The 23205-nt window shown below is 39.7% G+C and overlaps 2 protein-coding genes across 4 annotated transcripts in view; one reads left to right on the forward strand and one right to left on the reverse strand.

The window, feature by feature from the left end:
* eml2 (EMAP like 2) overlaps positions 1–11559 on the reverse strand; it is a 29265-nt gene extending 17706 nt beyond the window's left edge. The window contains exon 1 of one of the 2 annotated variants that reach the window (XM_041994757.1): positions 11172–11559. In XM_041994757.1, coding sequence (XP_041850691.1) covers positions 11172–11379 — 208 coding nt within the window. In that variant the 5' untranslated portion in view covers positions 11380–11559. Of the gene's footprint in view, positions 1–5533; positions 5660–11171 lie in introns of those variants that run through there. The other variant, XM_041994758.1, reaches the window with a different exon arrangement.
* Positions 11560–11723: 164 nt separating this feature from the next.
* rhbdd1 (rhomboid domain containing 1) lies at positions 11724–21752 on the forward strand. Of its 2 annotated transcripts, none has more exons than XM_041994761.1 (8): positions 11724–11801; positions 14258–14422; positions 14613–14892; positions 15004–15136; positions 17366–17454; positions 17573–17638; positions 18089–18232; positions 18335–21752. In XM_041994761.1, exons 2-8 carry the CDS (start codon positions 14270–14272, stop codon positions 18439–18441), a joined length of 972 nt encoding a protein of 323 aa, XP_041850695.1. In that variant the 5' UTR covers positions 11724–11801; positions 14258–14269; the 3' UTR covers positions 18442–21752. The 2 variants fall into 2 exon arrangements, with proteins under 2 accessions (XP_041850695.1, XP_041850694.1); XM_041994760.1 differs by lacking the exon at positions 11724–11801 and adding an exon at positions 13085–13330 and having other exon boundaries at positions 18335–21751.
* Positions 21753–23205: the final 1453 nt, after the last annotated feature.

Raw genomic sequence — 23205 nt, forward strand, 5'->3', positions numbered from 1 at the left:
ACAACCTCATGCAAGATTTCAAAGCTGAAAGTGAAATAAGATCTATATATAATAATCATGAGATACATAATCCGATTGGTCGACTAGTCGTTTTAATAGTCGGTGACTAATCGACCATCAGAATAGTCATTAGTTGCAGCCCTATTGCAGAGTTTCCGAGTTTAAAATGCCTCATACTATAGCAGAGGAACTGAGAACTCCTCCTGCCACTGACATGGTTTTAATTACAGCTAACGAAGAAGCATCCAGTAAACTAAAGACTATTTCGTGGCACATTTCTTTGCAAGCAAGATATATATTGTATATCGTGATTCAGGTAAAAAATATTGAGATATATATCGTATATCGTGATTCAGGTAAAAAATATCGAGATATAAGATTTGGTTCATATCGCACAGCCCTAGGCCCTGCAGAGAAAGTTTCGAACTACTGAGTCTATCTTTGGTCATTAGAGATTGTCCTACCTACAAACCATTTTAGAGACAGCTTAAAAAGGTAGTGAGCACTGTGATCACTAACCCTCTTCTCAATAAAAAACAGAAACTTTTCGTACTCCCAGCACCTCATCATAGACACTGCGTTTAGTTTTCAACCTTACACGCACTTTGTTTTATTAAAAGTATTATTTTTGTATTGTACTGTTTATGATGTTGGACTGTTGTTGATGTTATTTTTGTTTGTTTCTTTTGGGACTGTGGAGGGAAATTAGCATCTCGCTCATATTTACGGTAATCTATTGTACGTTGCACTATCCCATCCCACTAAGCGATTACATTCTGATGTGTGTGATGGGATCCACATGCTGCAAACCTGTTGTGGTTATTAATGAACTTATTTGCCCCTGGCAAAGTTTGATAACCCACCATTATTTTACTGATTCAGACACAAAGCGAAACAGTCTTTTACATTTCTGAGTGGACAAAAGTTTGGGATCACTTTCCCATTAAATCCAATGGGAAAGCGATCCCAAACTTTTGAGCGGTAGTGTCTGTGTTTATTATTACAAAAATTTGGGATTTCATTGCATTTTTCTTTCCGTACTGTCAACAAGCTGCTGTAAACCACAACCCCCTTACATCCACTCACTCTGCAGTCTTCACTTTGCTCATTTTGACCTCGTTCCAGCCTAATCGTCCACCACCCTCCCATCCATGACCGCACCAGGGACATATTTTAATCTGCCCACAGCAGATTATTATTCTGTGGCTCACATAGGCAGATTACAACTTGATGACATAACAAAAAAGAACATGTTTCTGATTACACAAAACATATCTTCATAGATTTTAAAAGACCATCCTCTCTCTTTAATGATACCTGCCCTGCCATGACTGTTTGCATATGCTTACAAATACAGTTTTTTCAACAATTATTCAAGTAATTACATTGCAGTTGTCAACACAGACAAATTCTGTGGTTTGATTCTGATCATATGTACATGTGAAAGGATCATTCAGACCAAAAGCTGAGCAGCTACGCAAAAACAGACTGAACCACATTCTGTAAATTAAGCTAAAAGTAAACAGAGATAAAGCTTTAAATCAGGATATGGTGTAAAACTTCCTGTTTAGTCTCAAATAATATTTGGTATATTGTTACAGCCCTATTAAATGAAGATTATGTCAGTGTCAGTCTTCAGTAAAAAGCAAAGTTCAACATTATTTTCTGTAAAAATGACCAACTTATATTTAACATTTTCAAATTATAATAACTCTAATTAGAAAGCACGTTTTAAAGCACTGACCAACTTAATACTTTACATGGAGAATGACGACACATATAAACACAAACTTTGATATATCCATAACAATGCAAGCACACAAGTAAAAATAGAGCTAAGCAAAGGAAATACAGAATATTCAAGAACAGGCTAACTTACTGAACTGACTTTGGAGTGAGGAATACCGTTCCAAAGTTTAGAAAAACAATCTCGAAAGCTTCTGGTTTTAAAACCGGAACCAAGTACAGATAAGATCTACTACAGACTGACCTCTGGAACAGGGTTCAACAGTTCTACTGCTTTATAGGAAGTCCTGGTTCCATTCAGTTTCAGGTCTTATATGTGAGTAATCCCATTTTCAAATCAATTCTGAATCTTACTGGCTGCTAGTGGGTTGATGTGGGACCAACGACTGGTGTCTGAATCAGTTACAGATGAATACAGAGGATTTAATGAAACAGGTGAAGAGGGTCGGTAGCATATGTGAGAAAATATCAAGGATTGGTTGCAAGAAGTGGTTTAATTCTTATAGTATTTCTCAGTTAGAGGAACAGAACTAAACAGGCTTCTTAATGTGAGATGTGCTGTTCAAACAAACACCAGGATTCGAGGAGGCGGTGATGAGTGGGGCTCAATCTTAGTTAAACAGGCAGAGTTATCACTTTTCAGACTGTAAGTTTACATGAACAGCAGAATATTTTACTTCTATCCCTTCTTCTAAAAGAGAAAAACGAAGTATGACAAGTACATTTAATTAACCTGAAAACTGGCACTCAGACTTAAAAGTCGCGGCCATTATGAGCCCACCTTATAAGCTGCATTACTGTAACGCATTTCACAGTCAAATGAGAGGGCAAGGGGCTGCAGGGAAATTAAAACACTGATTTGCATTCAATGATCAGGCTCAGGGGAGATTTGCATGGCACAGCTGTATGTACCAACAGTAGAAGGTTAGATTATCTCAAGCCTTCATCACCGTCTCTCTTCCCTATTGCAAAGTAGGGGTAGGGTCTCTCTTGTTAAATAGCTGCCTATCGTTCATCTTCACTGTGATCTAAATGCTGATTCAGACTCAGTGAACCATTTGATAATTAAAACTCCGACATGTTCATCTACTAATGGGACAGATGATGTAGGCTGTATGATGCTGCAGGCTGCATGTGGACAACAGTGTACCTTTCTAACAGAATATTAATGAGGTGAGGAAAAAATGACAAGAAAACCAAAATGAAGCAGAAACGACCAAAGGAAACAGTTTTGAAGCAGGCGGTGGCAGAATGTTGGTGGGAGGAGATCATGAGTGAGAGGAGCAGAGAAAAGATGGCGAGGTGTTAATACTGCAGCTTTCTTGTTCATCTATAGCGTTGTAATAACTAAGAACACTTATTTGAGCAGGAAATAGAGAAATGAAGGAAAATCTCCAAAAGGGTTGAATGCATGAAGCAGGAGGGAAAGGCTGAGGTTACAAACATTCTGCACATTCGAATGCAAAAAAGTCCAGTTTTATCTTTTGCAGCGACATCATTTAAACTCATCTTCGGCTTAACTTGTCATTGCTGGATCAACCGACATCAGACTGAGCTCAGATGTGCTTTCAGCTCAGATTTTATCTTCCACAAATATGGAAATATGCCATATTTCCATACACGCCACAATTAATACGTTACCATGAAAGTAAAGAGCTCCTGAAGTTTACATATGAAGCCATAGATTTCAAATAGTAAAATTATTGCCACCAGGCCTGAGATGTGAAGCCAAAAGGATTGCGATCGTGTGCAATACCACTAACAGCCACTAGGGGCTACACCAGACTTCCATTCAATAACATGAACTTCTCTCATCAAATACGAAGTTGATAAAATTTGTTCCGAAGTCACAATAATGTAATTAGTTACATTTACTCCTGATCTCTGTGTTAGTGTCAACAGTCATTGTAGAACAATGTAAATGAGTCAAATTAATCCTGCAATCATTCTATATCCATTCAGAAAATAACACACTGGTCAAAATGACAAACCTCCCCATTCTAACGCTGATATAATCTACAGCAGTGGCTTTTAACCTATCTTCCCTGAGGACCTTCTTCATCCAACTACCAAAAGGCTGTGGAACCTCAACCGCACCCTTTTTATAACAATGCTTGCTTTTATGCTTTTATTATGCTTCTCACCATAAATGATGCATTCTGGTTGACTCCTTTCTTTTGATAAAACCAAAGTTAATTATTAACATATAGTTTCATTATGAAAAAATAATATCATATATATATATATATATATATATATATATATATATATATATATATATATATATATATATATATATATATATATATATATATATATAAAGGATTAATCATCTGTGAATCATGTCTCATTAATGAAATGGTTTTCAGGCTCCCAAAACACAATGAAACACCCAAATGATAAAAACCTTAAGCAAACACTCCTCAGCTTGTCTCTGTGTGGATATGGCCTTCCCTCCAGTCCAAGGCTCAGGGACCCCCTTTGCCGTTTTGGGGACCAACCACTGACCTACAGGACTACCTCAAAAAACTGGTCGTTATCCATCACACTGCAATCCTTTTTTTTTTCATCACTTCATTCCCACAGGTTTTTATATTTGTACAAATTCATTAAAAAAAAACTATTGTTGGTAAAAAAAAAAACCTCTTTATCTTTGCTCATTAATCAACATTTACAACAACCAGAATTTATGCTCTAGTAGTTTTACTTCTACCACCATTTCAAAAGTCTGCACCTCTTTTGGTCATTTGGTCCGGTTTGCTGCCTCCAACGACTGGAATCACTGTTTAGAATAGAAATACCAGGGCATGAAGTTTGGTCCAGTCTAAATTTCAGTGAAGTATCTTATTCTCAACATCAGTGTTGCACTTGTAAGGTCAACCAGTCATTACTGTTTGCACTGTCTTTATTAAGAGATGAAAAACCCTGCAGAAGCTGTTTTATGAACCAAAGTCACCACAGTCCAGACACAATAAAAAGATGGGGAACCTCCTCTAATAGAAAAACTATTAAAAGTTTCCTGTGGTCCAAAAGCACCCTATATAATCCCAGCTTCTACTTTACTGAGACGAGTTTAGTCCTGCAACCTGACGGATCACAGAATTTACACAGATATAAGAAGACGGGGGGGGTCTGCAGGGTTCACCTTCATCTCCTCTGCTGTCAGAACACCTGTTTAATGCTTTGCAGCAACGGCTAAAATTCAGTTTGCCCTTGAATTATCATGCAAACACACACACACACACACACACACAATATTACAGTAGTTGCACACCAGTGGTATTCCATTACTCTCCTTGTAAACCTGAGGTCACATTTATTTGATATTGACACACACACACACACACACACACACACACACACACACACACACACACACACACACACACACAGAGTTCAGGTTGGATGCTGACTTTTCTCTATGCCAGCACAGGAAACATGACTGTAAATCATTAATCAAAAGTCAGCTGATCTGAGGCCGATTCAAACGTATCTGGGGTCAGAAAAAAGGAAAAAAAAACAAGTGATGAAAAGTAGGAGGTGGATAAAAGGAAGGGATGGATGGAGAAGCAGGAAACACAAAGGAGGAGTTAAGGAGAGGGAGTAGGAGAGATGGAGGGAAGACAGGCGGAAAGAAATGGATGATGAAATGTGTGTGTGTGTGTGTGTAAGAGAGGGGTTGAGATGGACTACGGGAGGTCGGTGCAGGGCAATAAGAAAACTGAAGGCAGCTAAAATATTCATGCTGCAGTAAAGTGATGATAAAGGTGGAGCTCGTCCTGCTTACCTGCCATGCTGCCACTCTGGGTATGATCACTCCTCCTGCCAATCAGCCACTCACTCAGTCAGTCAGTAAACGGAGAAAACAGCCGGTCAGTCAGGCGGTCCACTCGCTCTCACTCTTCCTCCCCCAGAGGCTTTCTGGACTCTGACTCCCTCCCCTCCCCGTCTGCAACCAGTACTTGATCACACTCCCTCTCTACACACGCATACTAACCATCTCCTCTTCCTGAACCACTCCCTCCTCCATCTCTTCTTCCTCCTTTCTTTTTTGGACCACTCCCTCTTCCTCCTTCCATCCCCTCCCCCCATTTTCCTCCTTCTCTCTCCTCTTTTTATCCTTTCACTTACATCCCTCCTCCTGTCTCATTAGCTATAGGCAGAGGGTGCAGAGGCAGAAAGGGGTGGAGCCTGGCTCATGGCCACACACACACACACACACACACACACACACACACACACACTGCATCAGCATCTGTACAGCCAGGCACCACCAGGAAGAGATGCTGCAGAGCCACGCTCTACAATCAATCACACACACATAATGGTTAGACACAACATTAGGGATGTCACCATTATATAATTTCACAATTAATCTCGGTATTAAACACTATGATTAATTAATAGGAAAGATTCCTCAATATCATTACTTTACATAAAAGATCATGTCTGAGCCAAGCCGACAGATCAGCACAACTTGCACTCAGAATGAAAACAAAGTCATTTGATGAATCAGATGTTTCACACCGCAGCCATCCTCTAAACGTAGAGCTTGCAAACAGTCCGAATCTTCATAAATGAGGAGGAAAAAGTCGTTTTTGGTGGATTTGGTTCTCCGCTGTGACAAAGCACCTAAGCAGCAAATGTGGATTTTTAATATGGTATGAGTAATAACTTTGTTTATGCGATAATACAAAAGAAAAAGAAAATGTGTTAATTCCACAGATGAATGTATTAATGCGCTCTGACAGCACTAATTAGACCTATAAGGCGGTTTCATGGGATTTTACACATTTATAAAGGTGAAGAAATAAACTGCATAGTAATTGTGATAATCGTAACATCCTGATTATTTCTTTAACAATAATCGTACCAAAAACTCTGTAATCGTGACATCTCTACATGACACGTGAACCACATACCAGCTAAAGTAAAAAAAACTACATTGTGATGAAGTAAAACTAAGTTTAAATAATGAAGATTGTCCAGTGCAGCTGTTTTTCTTAAGTTTTTTAGTTGTGCTTATTTGTAATATGCGGTGCTTCATTCTTTTTGCTATGAGACCATCTGTCACCTTTAATTCAAGCCAACTTTCAGCCAATCAGCATTTGACCTACACATTGCATCATCTCAAAAGACATTTTTTTTTTTTTACAACCTCCCTCCTTCCTTCTTCCCCCCAACCACCCTATCATCCCCCCATCCACTCCCACCCTCCCCCACCCACCTGTTACCCCAGCCTCTCCTGAGCCATACCATGAAAACACACTTTCACACACCCACGTCAAACGTAACCCTCCCACCATGCTCTGTGGGGGAAATCCCCGTTGGACCAGAGTATAGCGAGCCCCAAATCCGTCATTGTAGGAATTTATTAGTCGTATTATGGGTTCAAATGAATCCAGTCTTTTTTCAGGTTTTATTAACATCAACAGGTTTTCTGAGATCTGATTCCACTGAATGAAATGGTTTTAAAAAGTTTAACTTTTTTTCTGTCCTGTGGGTTTTTTCCCCCATCACAGCATTTCTGGCTCTGAATCTGGGGAGACGCTATATTGTTACGGTACTTCAGAAATGAATGTAGATGTGTCAGATCAGATTATTACATTAATCTGAATACTCCCAGATAACTGATTTTGATTCTCAAGTAAATGCACTCAGTGTTTTATATAAAACAATAGTTATCATTTTCAAGAAAAATAGGTGGTGTTACATAATTAGCTGTAAATAAATCAATATTGAATTGAATTTAAAAAAAATAATAATTGAAATAGGCTTTTGTGAATCTAATCGAATAGATTCAAATTAGTGACGATACCCAACCCTATCAGTGACGTTGATTTATATATCAAGGTTTATATACCCCACCTCTACTAAACAGAATGATGCCACAGGACTGTAGAAGAAGAAGACAACACAGTCTTCCTCCAAGCCAAAAATCCCACAACCCCATATGGACTGATCCTTTGGAGATAAATTTGTTTTCAGAAGGCTGATACTCTTTTTTTTCTCCTTTCTATCAGCTGTGCAGTGATACAGTGTACCATGACTGACAGGTTTTGTTGCTGTAAAAGTCCACACACTGCTCCAGCTCTCAGTCGTGTCAATCTCCAGCTGAAGGAACAGAGTGTTTTCTGCAGGTTGCACATCATTTCTTTCCACTGTCAATGTGCTGCAAATGTAATTACACTCCGCAGTTATGTGTGCTCTTTAATGGAGATTACAGCTGCACCCTGGAGTATGTTGGTGCTTGAATCCTCCAAAGTCTGAAGTGTTTATGTACCTGTTCTGATGTGATTCATTGAATAAGAATACATAGAGGAGGGCTACTCAGTTTGGTCCTACAAGGAACGCAGTCCTGCAGGTTTGCAATGGTTCCCTGCTCCAACACTATTGACTCAAATTAAATGGATCCAACAGCCTATGAAGTTCTGTACAATGACTCAACCTGCAGGACTGCAGTATCATCTGCTACTGGAGTACAGTGTGGCTTTAAAGGTAAACCACATTTGTGACTGGTCTGATATAAGCGTTTACTGAATCTACAGTAATGACTAAAGCCTGAAATGGTATATACCATTTAAATAACAAGAATCTTAGCTTTCAAATGTCTATAACATGTATAGGTACTTGGAAGGTAGACTGAGTAAAATACATGTTCATTTGTCATGTCCTGCACACGGGACTTCTGGTACCAACGGGTTAAAGAGAGCAGCCTGGAGTCCTGCTGAGTGGAGATGATGCCTTGTTTCTGTTAATGTCATAAAGATTATTATATGACCCTAAACACCTGGCTGCACCGAAGTATAATAAAACTATAAAACTGGCAAACAGAGCATGTAAACTGTGTTTGGTTCAGCTTATAACCAGGTGTGGAAGGAGAGGATCTGATCAACATGGAAGATCTCTGGTTGCAGTGAGAGGACAGATGGCAGCTCAACAGACAGACACCAGGACAGGAAAGAAAGGAGGGGGAAGAAGACACCGCATCACATTTCCTGACTTTGTTACACTTCACACCGGACTGACCGCAACATGTTTTCACCCCTAACACAGTTTAAAATATTATTTATTCCAATGTGATCACATTATGAGCCACAATCATCTTGTTTTTAAATGATTGGAATTTTGTTATTAATTTTGGGGGGTTTATTCCCGTCCAAACACTTTGCGGTAAGTAAGTCAGACTTGGTTGCAGAGACACACTTTATTTATCAACCCATGTGAGGCAGGAATTACAGTTACCAGAAGAACATCAGTCTTATTTTTCTATTCTGAGGTTTAAAACATCATTCAAACCCTTAAATGACCTTTAAAACGAGGGATGTGAGAAGAAGAAATTAGTCAGTTTTATCAAAAGGAAAAAGTAGATCTTTTTACTCATGATTAAGTAAAACAGAGCTCATGTTAAGCTGCCGACCCCTCAGTGCAGGAAATGACATCATTTCTCACTTCAGATTATCATTTCCCTTCACACCATCAGTTGGAGCTCAGTAAGCAGAGTCAGTGCCTTCGTCTGATTGGCTGAAACACACAGAGCTGCAGGAGGAGGTGAAGCAGAACATTCACCAAATGGTTTGAATGGATCATAATTGAACTTCACAGCCCCTGACCCCTCGCTGTCTCTCCACCTGCCGCTCAGTATGGCTGTCTGTGAGGTTTAGTGGACAGCAGTGTGTTAACCAACACACACACATCCCTGACAGATAAGAGGGGCTGAGCATGACCACTGATCTCTATAAATCAATCAAATTCTGGTTTAAAATGTTCTTTTTAAAGCCCAGCCTTACAGACCGCATAGATTAACATGTTAACATTATTTATGCTGCGCCACAGATGATCAAAACATGAATGCATAAATCTCTTCCGACTCTTACAAAGACAAAAGCTGTATCCAGTTAGATTTTAAACAGCTGGAGGAACTCACCGCTACTAAATGCAAGTGACTTAATCTTCCTCTGACAACACAGATGTGATCAAAATACAAAAACCAGCCAAGAGGTATTTGCATTAAACGCTGCATGTAAAGCAGGATGATACAGATACAGATGCACAGCGTTGCAGGCGGAAGACAGGACAAAAATCCAAGTGACAACCACAAACCATTTTTTAAATGTGTAAATGTTTCATAACATGGCTAATCTGCAATTAAGTAACCTAGATGTTCCCATTCATGAAGACAAGTACTATCCACCCACACAAACACAGGCAACAAGTGGACTGTTTGTCCACACACTGACTAAATGAGACCTTCAGTTGCAGAACGGTGCCAAAGTCAGTTGTACCTTAAGGCCCTTGTTATTTTTCCCATTCATAAAAAAATCTCAGAAGAAGAAGAAGAGTCCTGCATAAAAAAAAAAAAAACTATCTATAGTAGATGGACGGAGGTTGATATTCCTACAAAATAGGAACAAATCCAACAAAGACCTGAGACTGAACCTGAGAAATGCATCTGGACCTGATGCATCTAATGTTGGCCAAAGCCTCATCAGAAATGGTCTCCATGGAAGGGTGGCTGTCTAGAAGCCATTATTAAGGAAAGGAAATAAGGCTGAAGTATGCCACATGACACAAGAACTGGACTGAAGATCAATGACAACAGGTCTGATGGAGGGATGGATCCTCCCCAGAACCCAGACCTCAACATTACTTGAGCAGTATGGCATCATCTGGACAGAGAACAAAAGAAAAGGCAGAAACATCCAAAGAAGTGCTTTGAAAAAACCATCTAGAGGCCTGGAGAACTTTTCCTGAAGACTTCTACAAGAAAAGACAAGAAAGTGTGTCCAGGAGGGTTCAGACTGTGTTGAAAAACAAAGCTGCAGAGACCAAATATTCACTTTCAAGCTCTTTCATATTCTCTGTCTTTGCCCTATCTGCTGTATTTCAGTTCAAATGTCCATATTTCATTGAACTGCATCTAATTGTCTTGGGTTTTCTTTATGCAGTATATAGAAAATGTGGGGTGGCTCAGAGCTTTTGCACAGTGCAGTATGTAAGAGACACCGACAGTGATACCTGATAGTCAGCCTGATACATTCCTCTCAGTTAACCTAATCTTTCACTTCAAATTAAAAACTTCTAAAATCATCATCTGATGCACAAAAACTTGTCCTACATGACGTAACCACAATATAAAAAATAAACTATAAAAATAAAATAAACAACAACAAAATGTTCCTTTTCCAACGTGTGTCTTGTTTAAAATAAAAACAGGCTACAGCAAACCATGTGCTCAGGTTATTTAATGTTCATTTCATCACATTTTACAACAATGTGTTCATTTGTTATTTAATCAGTTAAAAGCCAAAATTACACCATAGTAATATTTCTATCTCATTTCTAATAAAAATGAAATACTGGTTGAAGAAATCATGCTTTTTTCTCATCATGTGTCTGCTGAAGTGCAAAGAGAGGCAGCTCACCGTTGTTGCAGTACTGTAGCAGCAGGTTGGTGCTGTCATACAAGCTCCCACACGAAGCTATCCTCTCCGACATCCTTCTCTCCTCTGTTATTTCTTCTTTCCGTACAGCTCCTCTGGCTTTCAGACGGCTCCTTTTTCCTCCTTTGAGTCCTCCCCTTGTCGTTTTCAAGCCGTCACCCCTTCCTTTCTCCCCCACATTCATAAACATGCACGCACACACCTTTACCTGCCGTTCTCCCGCTCCAGTCTTACAATTAGCATAAAGCTAACGTTAGCTAACAAAATCTACTTCCACTTTGTTGTTTTTAAATTAAAAGCCCATCGACGAAGCCTCTGCACATTCTGGATACGGACCTAATTATTACATTCATTTTATCCATAACTATACATTTGCTTGCACTACTGATTTTGATCCTTGCCTTCTTCTGCCGTATGGTTCTAACACGATCGTAAGTTAACTAGTATTGCTTTTATTTTGAACAGGAAAGTATTTATTTTCCGGTTTTACTCTGAATGACTATCGCTAACCTCCTCTCTATCTGCCCTGCGTACCGCTGTTACTATAGTAACAGCCTCTCCGCCTGCTCTGCTTCGTGATCATTGGAATTGCCAAAGATACGGAGTGAAACTGTGAGTACAAACTACAGCGGAGCAGCAGGCCGACCGAGGTTTCAGTTGCTAAGACGGGAAAGGTGATCCCGATGCCGGGGCTGAGCCCCTCAATAATTCATCATAAACGGTGTGCTGCACCTGGCGCACGTGTTTGTAATCCACGTCAAGGAGGCAAATCAGGTTTAACCAGCAGTCTATCGTCTGTGGAAATTTATTTAATAATCACATTTTAATTTTTCTGAATTACTTAGATTAATAAAAACACATTTTTCAGTCAGTGTCAGTCGTCAATTTACAGGCGTTGAGAGGTGTTCTAATTAACGCACTTCCTCATTGTGACCACTAGAGGGCAGAGAAGTTTCATATTAAGTTTCATCAGGCAGCTCGAAATTGTAAACAATGCAGTTGTAACGGTCATGCACTTAGGAAATACAGTATAACACTTCTTCTGTTAAAACTATCCATCCATCTATCCATCCATCCATCCGTCCGTCCGTCCGTACCGCTTTGTCCATTAAGTGTCGCTGGGAAGCTGGAGCCTAACCCAGCTTTTAAGAGGCAGGGTACACCTGAACAGGTAGTCAATTGCAGGGCTGTTAAAACTAAAGAAAAATAAACATTTAATTTAATAATAATACTAATAATAAAAAGAAAAAAAAAGGAAATGACAGAAATTTATGGGGAAACATAAATTTAGGCAAGGCAATAATAATAATAATAATAATAGTATTCCATTTTAAAAGTAGTTACAAGTATGAACATCTGAATTCTTTAATACAGCATTAACTCTGTTAGATAAGCTTTACTAAATTAATTTCCAGGAGAACTATCTGGAAAAATCTCCTTGGAGGCTGACAGAAGACTCATTCCTAATATATTCCAGATGTTTATGTATACATTTGATCCAGCATCTACAATTTACTACATGGATGTCTGCATTTCTTAAAACGTTTAGAAATATTTTAATGGAAATAACAAATTTATTTGAACTTTAAAATGAATGTTTTTACTCCATTGAGCTTATTTCCAGTGTTGCAGAAGTTAATGCTGTGTAATATAATAAAATTATGTTATTTCTTATGGCACTTATTGGTGTAAAGTGGTCCAAATCTGTGATCAGATGACGTTCATCAAGAGGTAAACCGGAAATTTAAAGAGATTATTGTCAGGTGTTTTTAAATTAATGAGATGACGTAGCCTTAAAGAAAAGCCGTATATTGATAATAAAATAAAATAAAATGTGATCACCCTGTTGCTGCTGCGCTGTTACGTACGTCTGTTATTGTCACGTGACAATAACTCCGCCCGGCACGTAATGCGCTCATCTGTAAGTTCTAGAAATGATGAAATCTCAAGTAAGAAACAAGGCCGACGTGTGGCTAAGAAGTGAATGAGTATATGTTAAGTTTATAAGATACTGCCATACTTCTCTGACTTGCATTCCGGTTTCTCTGTGTATAAAAACCCACAACTGACTCTAACGTTAGCATTAGCATTAGCCAAAGCGCCGCTGAAGGAGGAAGAGTTTCTCAGCAGCTGAACTTCCAGTAAGTTTGCGTCACATTTTTTGTATCAGATTATCTGGTTTTAGCTAATAATGAACACCAACAAAAATACGTTAACATTTACCCTTGCTCATTTTGACTTCCATTGAAGCCTTTAGTCATCGTTTAACAGAAATACGACTTCGCGTATTTCTCTTCCTTTGATCACAAGTCTAAATATGAACAAAAACAGCCTTAAACTAGATCAAATATATATGATGATGATATACAGTTATAACTGTATATCAGTGATATAAACTGAAAAATAGAGGCGCATATGAACCTTTTAAGACGAGGACATCACTTATTTGGCTGGTTACATCATAACACTTAATTCTGTGGAACCGGAACTGTTGAACACGTCAGAAGAGACTTTGTTTTTCAATTAAAATTATATTTATATCTACATAATAATAGATTATGTGTATAATCATAAAATGTGTATAATCACAAATCATACCTTTCTATTTGTTGGTTCCTCCTAACCCCTAAAAAGTAGAAGAAATCTCTAATGCAAGTGAAACCAAGGTTAATGTTTAACAAGCTACTTTACATGAATTTATTTATGGTTTTGAATGTCTGATTTAAATATTTTCTGAAATGACAAAAGCTGTATTAATGTGTATCTTTTGGAAATAGTTGATATGTGTGTGTTCACCTTTACTTGAATTGTATTCAGTGAACACATGTACATATCTCTTTTTTAAATTACATTAATGTGAACTTACTGACAGTGTATCTATAATATCAGATAAACCAAATATGAGATTTAAATAAGTCATTCCAAGTTTTACATTCTGCTTCTTGACTTTAGATGTTTTTTCTGAGGATATTTCTCAGTGAATCCAAATTATGACCCTTGCTTTATCCTTGCAAAATACATCAGAGATGCAGTCCTCCAGAATTAATCCTGCTGTTGGCTCCTCTCAGGCGGTTTTCAGTATGCAGAACAGACAGAGGAGATCCCATCTGGGCTTGCTGCTCCTGGCTTCCCAGTTGTTTCAGGTGGGCCTGGAAAACATCCCCCCCATCACTCTGGCTGTCCTGGCTCTCAACGTGTACCTTTACCTGTTCCCTGCTGCTCCATTGTTGCAGGTAACTCAATAATACAGCACTCCACAGATTTTGTTATTAAAAAATTTATGACTGAATCGGCTGAAAAGGTGTGATATTTCTGTTGTTTTTAAGCTTTTCCCAATTTATTCTAAAAATGGTCCACTTTTATCTATATTATAATCAAATGGAATTAGAAAATGATGACTTCTGCTTCCTGTCTGATGTCTAGGCTTGTGTGAGTGTCAAGCAGGCATACTGGTTTAAAGAGTGGCGCCGGCTTCTTCTGTCTCCGTTTCACCATGTGGATGACTGGCATCTGTATTTCAACATGGTGTCCTTCCTCTGGAAAGGCATTAGACTGGAGCGACGGCTGGGAGGAGCCTGGTTCCTTTACCTGCTCTCTGTCTTCTCTGTGCTCACTGGCGTGGTCTATTTGGTGTTGGAGATGTTGCTAACGGAGCTAACTCAGGACGAGTCTTACAGCATGGCGTGTGCTGTCGGCTTCTCAGGTATAAACTGTATAGCAAATTTGTAGGAGACGTCCAAATTATTACACAGCATATGTCACACTCAACAGTTTTCAAAGTTCTGATGTTATTTCCTGATCCCTGTGCTTCCAGGTGTCTTGTTTGCTCTGAAGGTGCTCAGTAACCATTACCACCCTGGAGGTGTGACGTATGTGATGGGTCTCCCTGTGTCAAATCGCTACGCTAGCTGGGTGGAGCTGGTGCTGATCCACATAACAGCTCCAGGGTAAGTTACAAGATTGTTCTCTAAGAAATCAACCAGGATTGTGGGCTCAGTTCCTCTGGGTTTGGTCTGGGATCTCTCCTATTCAAATTATTTATGGGGGTGCACGGTGGTGTGGTGGTTAGCACCGCAGCCTCACAGCAAGAAGGTCGCTGGTTCAAATCTTGGTTGCACCTTGAGGGCAGTGGCCTTTCTGTGTGGAGTTTGCATGTTCTCCCCATGTATGCGTGGGTTCTCGCCGATTACTCCGGCTTCCTCCCACCGTCCAAAGACATGCATGTTAGGGTAATTGATGATTCTAAATCCTCCCTAGGAGTGAGTGCGAGTGTGAATGGTTATCCCTTATGTGTTGGCCCTGCGATGGACTGGTGACCTGTCCAGGGTGTACCTCTCACCTGTTCATGCTGGGATAGGCTCCAGCTTACCCGCGACCCGTCATGGAATAAGCTGTACAGAGAATTAGTTGAGTTGAGTAGGTATCACAAAACACAGAAGTTCACCAGAAACCTTGAACCCCGTCTCATCAGTTTGCTTCAGATACTCTGGTCAGATGTCCTCCCGAAGACTCAAATATTTATTTGTATAGTCATTATTCCACCTTATCTCCTGAACTAAATCATATAAAAAAAAACCTACAGAAAGTTTCTGTCTTCACTCCCAAGACATATTCTTTTAAATATCCCTCATCATTCTCATATATTGTAGGGAGGACATTTAGATATGCTGATGGCTCTTCTGGAAATCAGCTGTAAAACCAGCTGAATCTGAGCCTGCTGGTTCCATGAAAGATGTCGAAAGAGGCTGTTTAGACTTTGGAGACAGAAACAAAAGGCAGCAAATGTTATGGCTGAGTAGAGTTGCTCAGTGTTAGCCTGAAAAGACTGTGTCTAGTTTAACCTGGTGTACCTGTATGTTTGTTGTCTCTTAGTTGATCTTTACAATACGAACATGCTCTTTGAGCTGCATCACGTTCATGCAACAGTTTACAATCAGTCAGAAAATAAAAATAACACTTTTATGCTTTCTTTTTCTTTATTCTTTGCTGTATTTCATTCATTTACCAAGAAACTTATTGGCTATCTTTTGGAGAAAGTGGTTATCTCTCTAAATTGCGGCACAGGCCATTTAATTTTATTTCTTTTTCCCTAACTTCTCAGAAAAGACTGAGGGTTTTTCATTAAAACCATAAACTTTGCAGCTATAGTTTATTTTAAACGCCTATGAAGGGATGTGAACTTATCTGGTGTAGATTTGCTAGTTTCAGACTTCTATTCTTTCACAGAGTTTCTGATGAAATGTTCCTGCAATGGGACGGATTTGTGCTTTGGAGGGGTGTAAAAGTAACACCAGACTTTATTCTTAACCTGCTGATCCTCATCTGGCGACGGACAGCAGCTCAAATCGTAGCAGCAGCAACTTCCTGCAGCTGCCACAACCTGCCGCGAGTCTCCACAGCTTTCCAGAGCTGCTGTAGCTGCTGACAGGCAGCTAACAGCGCTAACGGCTCAGACTGATACGCTTCAGGACCACCTGGTTCATGTGTAGCTGAGGAGACTCAGGAGGGGAAAAGTCTTCCACCTTATAGACCGCTCTGTGGCGTAGCTGCTTTGTGAATCTCTCTTTGCATCTTGCCAGTGAGCTGAGCTGCTGTCTGTCAATCATTTTTGCCTGTGCATCCCGACCCGCCCACTCTCTGCCCCTCATCACCCCACACCTCCCACCCCAACCCTTACAGTTTCAGGCATTTCTCAAATTCAGCAGTGGGTGAATTTATGCAAAAAGTAGGGGGTGAAGTTACACTTAATATGCACTAAAGAAAAATGTTCATGTAGACTCAGTAAACAGTCAGAAACTTCGAGAACTTCAGACTTCATACAGAATAGAGCATTTCAGACCTAACGACATTACAGACGCAGGAGTTGGTGCTTGGTAAGGTGGCTGAGCTCATCTCAGTCGGCACATGTTCGGACGTGGTCCTTCTGAATGCCAGTGAAATTTACCAAAATCCTACTCACATTAATTTACATGCAACGTTGTTCGAGCTTCAGAATTAACCCGGGATTGGAAACTTTCCTGCTTAAGGCCATATTTGCTTTAGTTGCGGTACATCTCTTCACTATGAGACGCTTCTCACTGATGATGCTGGTTTCTGTTCAGGTGCTATGAAATAAAGCGTCCACCAGGGGGGAGTGTGTGCCTGGATTGTAGTTAATCTGTGCTCTCTGTCTACAGGACATCTTTTATTGGTCACCTGGCAGGTATCCTGGTGGGTCTGCTCTACACCGTTGGGCCACTGAAAACCATCATGAAGAAATGTGCAGGTCTGAGCTTTTGGCTCAACTTTCTCTACTCTTCTGAAGCCACGTTCACATTCTGAAATATATGTGTACATCTAAGATGATATTCTCTTATTGTGTTTTTAATTTATTTTTTCTCCAGAGTTTGTCTCGTCAAACGGATATAGCCCACATCCTGGTGCAAACTACAGCTCCTCAGGCTATACAGGTAAAGGAGTATGGAGAGAAAATTGACTAAATATTGTTTTGTGTGTCTAACAGATGGTTTGTAAACCATTTCAAGCATAACCTGGGGTACTTGCAAATGTATGTTCAAATGTACAAAAATATCTAGAAATTATGGTCACAAAATAAATTTATATGTGCAAAATTTACAAAAACGTACAAATTTTAAAATTCTACCCATAAATATTTTTACCTTCAACTTCATAAATCTAATATTTGTGTTTAAAAAGGCTTGTATGCAGACAAGTCTTTATATACGTGTGCACGAATCGCCTGGTACACACACAGATCAGCTTACAAGTGCATGAGGGCAGCTTTGTGCTACATGGTGCGTTTAAGTGCTGGTGGAAAGCTGGGTCATCTGGAATTTCGTATGAACAAAAATAACAATATGACGGCTTTGACCTTTGCATATATGTGTGTGTGGATGCAGGTTACAGTTCCACTAGTGGACGACACTCAGGAAACTTTCAGAATCCACCAGGCTCCACCACAGATCAGACGGCATCTTACACCGGTGGGCTGACGGAGGAAGAGCAGCTGGAGGCGGCCATCAGAAACAGCCTGAATGACAGAGGTGAGACAGCAGAGGGGGTGGTGTGACGACGGGAAGTTGGCTGCAGTTGTAAACACTTTTAAAATCACTTTATTTTCATCTTCATAATATTTTGTTTTGCAGGACAAACCCGTCAGAGAGGAGCTCCTCCCTCTTATGGCTTCAACCTTTCTGAGGAGCCCACCGCAGAGGAGATCAGGTGGAGGAGAATGAGAAGGTTTGACAGCTGAGCTGAAGAAGACTATTTTGGTGGGAAGATGCAAGACATTCAGTTAAAAGCTGCACTTCCACAGGCTGAAAAAGAGTGTCCTGGTTCAAGAGGTCTCCCAACACTGGCTGATGGATTTGAGCTTTTTAATTTCGATGTGGCCCTGAATGAGTTTGTGAGGTCTGGAAAAGTTCCTGGCCATGACAGGATGAGCCCTCTGTTTGTGTGATGATGCTGAAGCTGTGCTCATAAACAGCTTTTGATTTTGAAATCAGGGGGAATGTTTGGAGACACAGACAGCTGTGAGACATGAACAATCCCAAGCTGTAAATATTTCACATCTGTGTTAGAATTTAGGAAATGTTTTCCTTGTTCTGCAAATGTTTTTACTTATACAAATGTTTATCTGAAAAGCTTTAACATTTACTTTGAAGCCTTGTAGATTTAGGGCATCTTAAAGAGATCTTACAGTTGACTGAGGATTCCTCTGAAAGCTGAATAAAGAACTAGCTAGAGTCACTGACAGAGAAAACATGATGATACAGAAGCCTGGTAAATCTTATATCAACAGGCTCCAACTTCTGTAACTGAAGTGCAAAAGGAAAAATGGAAGAAATGAAGCTGAAATGTAGATTTTAACCAGTGGTTTCAAAGTGCAGTAGGTTCAGTTTCCAGACTAATTCCTCTTTACATTTCAGTTTTCATGAGATTACGAGAACATGATGCAGCATGGTGCCAAATCCTCCTACCTTACTACAGTAGTTGGTAAGGTTGATTAAGTGTGTTTTGATGCACATTAACGGCCTGTGTTATGGTAGAGTTGTAATGAATTACATGAAAATCCATAAACAGCAACGATCCACCTCCAGTTTTCCCTCAATATTTTTGGGGAAAATGTCTGTATGATGTCACACTCTCATCCTAGCCTTTCTAAAAAGCCATTAAACCAAAGTTACAAATCAGTGTTGAAGAAGTAAATTTCTGGCTCTGATTCCCCAGAAGCCCTGAGGCATGACGAGAAGTAGGGCAGCTTAAATTAGAGCCAAGAAACTATGAGGTGCATATCATCCTACAGTCATGTAGAAAAGAAAGTACACCCTCTTTTCATTCTAAGAAAATAGTAAAAAATCAGCAGCTCTTGAATTTAGATAAATAAAACCTCAGATAAATAATAACAGCCATATTTTTTACCATCATTTATTTGTACATTATTTGTAAAACTATGTCCATCATTGCTGCTACTAAAATATAAATTAAGAGGGTGAGTAGCTGCCATGTGTTGATAATCAATGCCCTTGATCATCTTCAATGTGAGCTTCTCTGAAAGTCTTTTGAGTTTTCAGGTCTGCAGCATTCAGCTGAGTGTTTACACAATGCCAAGGAGGAAAGACATCAGCAATGATCATAAAGAAGCAACTGTGCAGCCCATCAGTCTGAGAACGGTTATAAGGTCATTTCCAAACCATCATTCTACAAAGAGAAAGATTATTAACAAGAAAAAACACATTCAGGACAGCTACCAATCTTCCCAGCAAATTCAGCTCAACATCAGACCGTGCAATGCCCAGACTACAAAACACCGAACAGCTACATCCCAGACTCCCCAGGCCTCAGTTAGCATGTTTAATAATAAAGTTCCTGACAGTCTGATTGGAGACAGACTGAGCCGGGATGGCTTGTTCGGAAGGGTTGCACGAAAAAGAATCTTCTTATGTTTGCAAAGCTGCATCTGAACAAACCACAAGACTTTGTGTCCTTTGGACAGACCAGACCAGAATGATGATGTCAGAATGCACAAACTACCCACGACAGCATATCAGCGCAAAAATCTCATGCCAGCTGTCAAGCACTGTGGTGGAGGGCTGATGATCTGGGCTTGATTTGGAGCCACCTGGACACCTTGCAGTCATTTAGTGGACCATGAACTCCTCTGTATAGACTAGAATGACTTTATTGTTATTCAGAATATATACCCGTTAGTGCACATTATAAACAACATTTTGATGCGTTCAATGCCATCTGACTACCTTATGAGAATTTGAATGTATTCCTGTCTCACTAATTGGCAAAGGTTTAACTCTACCAAATTTTCAGGTATTTTATTGGGCAGCTAATCTTTAAAATATTGTTTCTTGGTTTAATTCACCCGATGTGTCATGGTGTAAAAAGCACAGTCATGTTTCGTTGTTGACTTTGATTTGTTCTTTTATTCCAAACAATCCATCTGGCTTTACAAATAACAAATAGTCGGCTCTACACTAATAATTAGCAGCAGTTTAGGAAGTATTTTAAGCTCACACTGTTGAATAATGACTTATTTCCTCCAACAATGAGGGATTAAGACCTTACAGAGATTTCTAGGCATAAAGTGTGTTTTATAGATTTTTTTTAATTTATCTTCTAAGTTTTCTTTTCGTCTTTCTCACCTTATCTTCAGATAAGACGCTGTATTACATCGTTGTTTCCTGGTTTTCCGTCCAGGCTTTCAGACCAGCTGTGGGAGGAATGTTTAAGCTCTAAATTGCATAAAAGTGATTCATTTCAAATGTAGGCCTACATAGTAAACTCTTCTCACCTGACTGAAGTAGAACACGTTTTAAAGTTTTTTTATAGAATTTATTTTTCTAGAGCTCCACTGTTACACATTTTTCCCAGTATTACGGACTGATGTGATGAATGTGAAGCTTCTTATTGTAATCTTTCCCACACGTTTCATTGTTGTTTACAGTTTCTGGCAGAAATGTTGTCACACAATGTCAAAAATTGTTTGGTGTAAATCTACAACCCTCTCCCATATAGTCATTTTTGGTTATTCACAAGAATACAAGCAGCTTTTTTTTCAGGTAACAGTTAAAGGTTTTATTTTTTACTTCACGTGCAGCTTTCTACCTGAAGTTCGACGGCTTCATGATGTCATTTCTTGAAAATAGCTTAAAAATATAAATCGTGCTTGTAGAGGTAACTTGGGATTCTTTAGCTCAGTGTAAATTATTTAAGTTTTTTTTTTTCATTGGTATGTGTATGTATGTTTATGCGTGTATGGGCATGTGTACATGTACGCGTACTATTTGTAAATGTTTCTTTTTTTTTTTTTTTTTTTAAATATATCTTGGAGAAAAAATGTAAACATGGCCTGTAACGTTACAGTGAGAAAATGTTTAAACTGAGGCTGTGGCGTGTTCCTAATTAAATAAGTAAATAAATGAATAAATAAATAATAAAGATGCTGATGGCATGGGGACGTTGTGACAGTACCATCGATGCAGAGGCATATATCAAATCATTGGGGAATAATAAAGTGAGGTCCTTCCCTATGAGATCAGCAGTTATTTAGATACAGAATGTGAGTGCTTGACTGGCCTCCCTGCGGTCCAGATGCATCACCTCTTCAGTGTGTTGCTGGTATTAAATTCTATATTTGTTTGTTTATTCGTTGTATGTAATAAATTTAAGGGGGGCAGGGGGGTTATGGGGATTACTGAGAGTTCAACAGTCTGATGGCTTCGGGAATGAAACTATTGCTCAACCTCTTCCTAGAGGGCAACAGAGACAACAGACATGGTGGGGGTGTGTGGAGTTTCTGATAATGTTCCCAGTTCTGCTGAGACAGTGTTTGTGTGCTGTGTCCTGAATGGATGAAAGAGTAGCTGATCTCTGTCCTCCTCACCCTCTGCAGAGTTATGGTTAGAGGTTCTTATCTGAGGCCCTGCAGCTGAAGCGGATTATAGAGTCAGATGTGAGTCTGTCTGTCCAACAGTTGAAGTTCGGCCTAAAACTGTCTCATGCAACAGGACGATCCCAAACACACCAACAGATCTACAACAGAACGGCTAAAAAAGCAGCAGACGTGATCCAGTCAGAGTCCAGACCTGAACCTGTCTGACATGCTGTGGCGGGACCTTCAGCGAGCTGCAGAAACAAATGCTGCAAACCTCAAAGAACTGAGGCAGCATTGTAAAGACATGGACCAAAATTCCTCCATAACTGTGATATCATGCAGGGAAGCGTAGCTTCAACTTACTGCTGATAAAGTCTCTTCTAGAAGCTGGGTGGGTTCATGTTTTCACACGCTGTTTCTGCATTCTGATGTCGTTTTGTTAAATAAATGATAACACAGTAGGATATGTGGTGCTGGAGTTCGTCTGAGGTTGTGTTTACCGGATTTGAGAGGACCTGATCATTATTATTTTTTATTTGGTAGTTGGTGTGTTTTATTTCTCACACGACTGAATTTTGACTGGATGTGTTCGACAGATTCCACATAGTGACAAGCGGAGCGTGGGAGCACAGTCAAGCAGAGGGGCCCTGGCAGAACATGAATGGGGGAGGCTGAAGAGTGACGGGGGTGACAGGATGGGAACAAGGGTGACACATACTGCACAGCAGATGATGCTCTGGCATCCGTGCTCGTCTGGAGAACAAGGGCAGATTACAGGCAGATTTTGACATTTTGATGCCTTTTTCTGTGTTTGTTTCTGGAAAGCTGTCATCTTTCATTGCTCCTGCTTTGTAGACAGTAATGACTGATGGGTCCTGTGAAGAGCACCACCTGCTGCAACACTGACACAGATCATTATTCTTTGCCTCGGTTCGTGTATCACAACAGAGTTTAGAAATGAAGTTCTTAAACCAAATGATTCTGTCCCAAATGTGTTTTTTTATCTGCATTGCTACTTAACTAGTGAAAACACGTATTCTCTCAACAAAATGGAAATATTCTGTAATCTGGTGATTAATATCAACCTTTGACTTTACTAATTCAATAATGACAAGCTTTAAGGAAGCT

Source organism: Melanotaenia boesemani, chromosome 9, assembly GCF_017639745.1.
Source record: "Melanotaenia boesemani isolate fMelBoe1 chromosome 9, fMelBoe1.pri, whole genome shotgun sequence".
Classification (NCBI taxonomy): Eukaryota; Metazoa; Chordata; class Actinopteri; order Atheriniformes; family Melanotaeniidae; genus Melanotaenia; species Melanotaenia boesemani.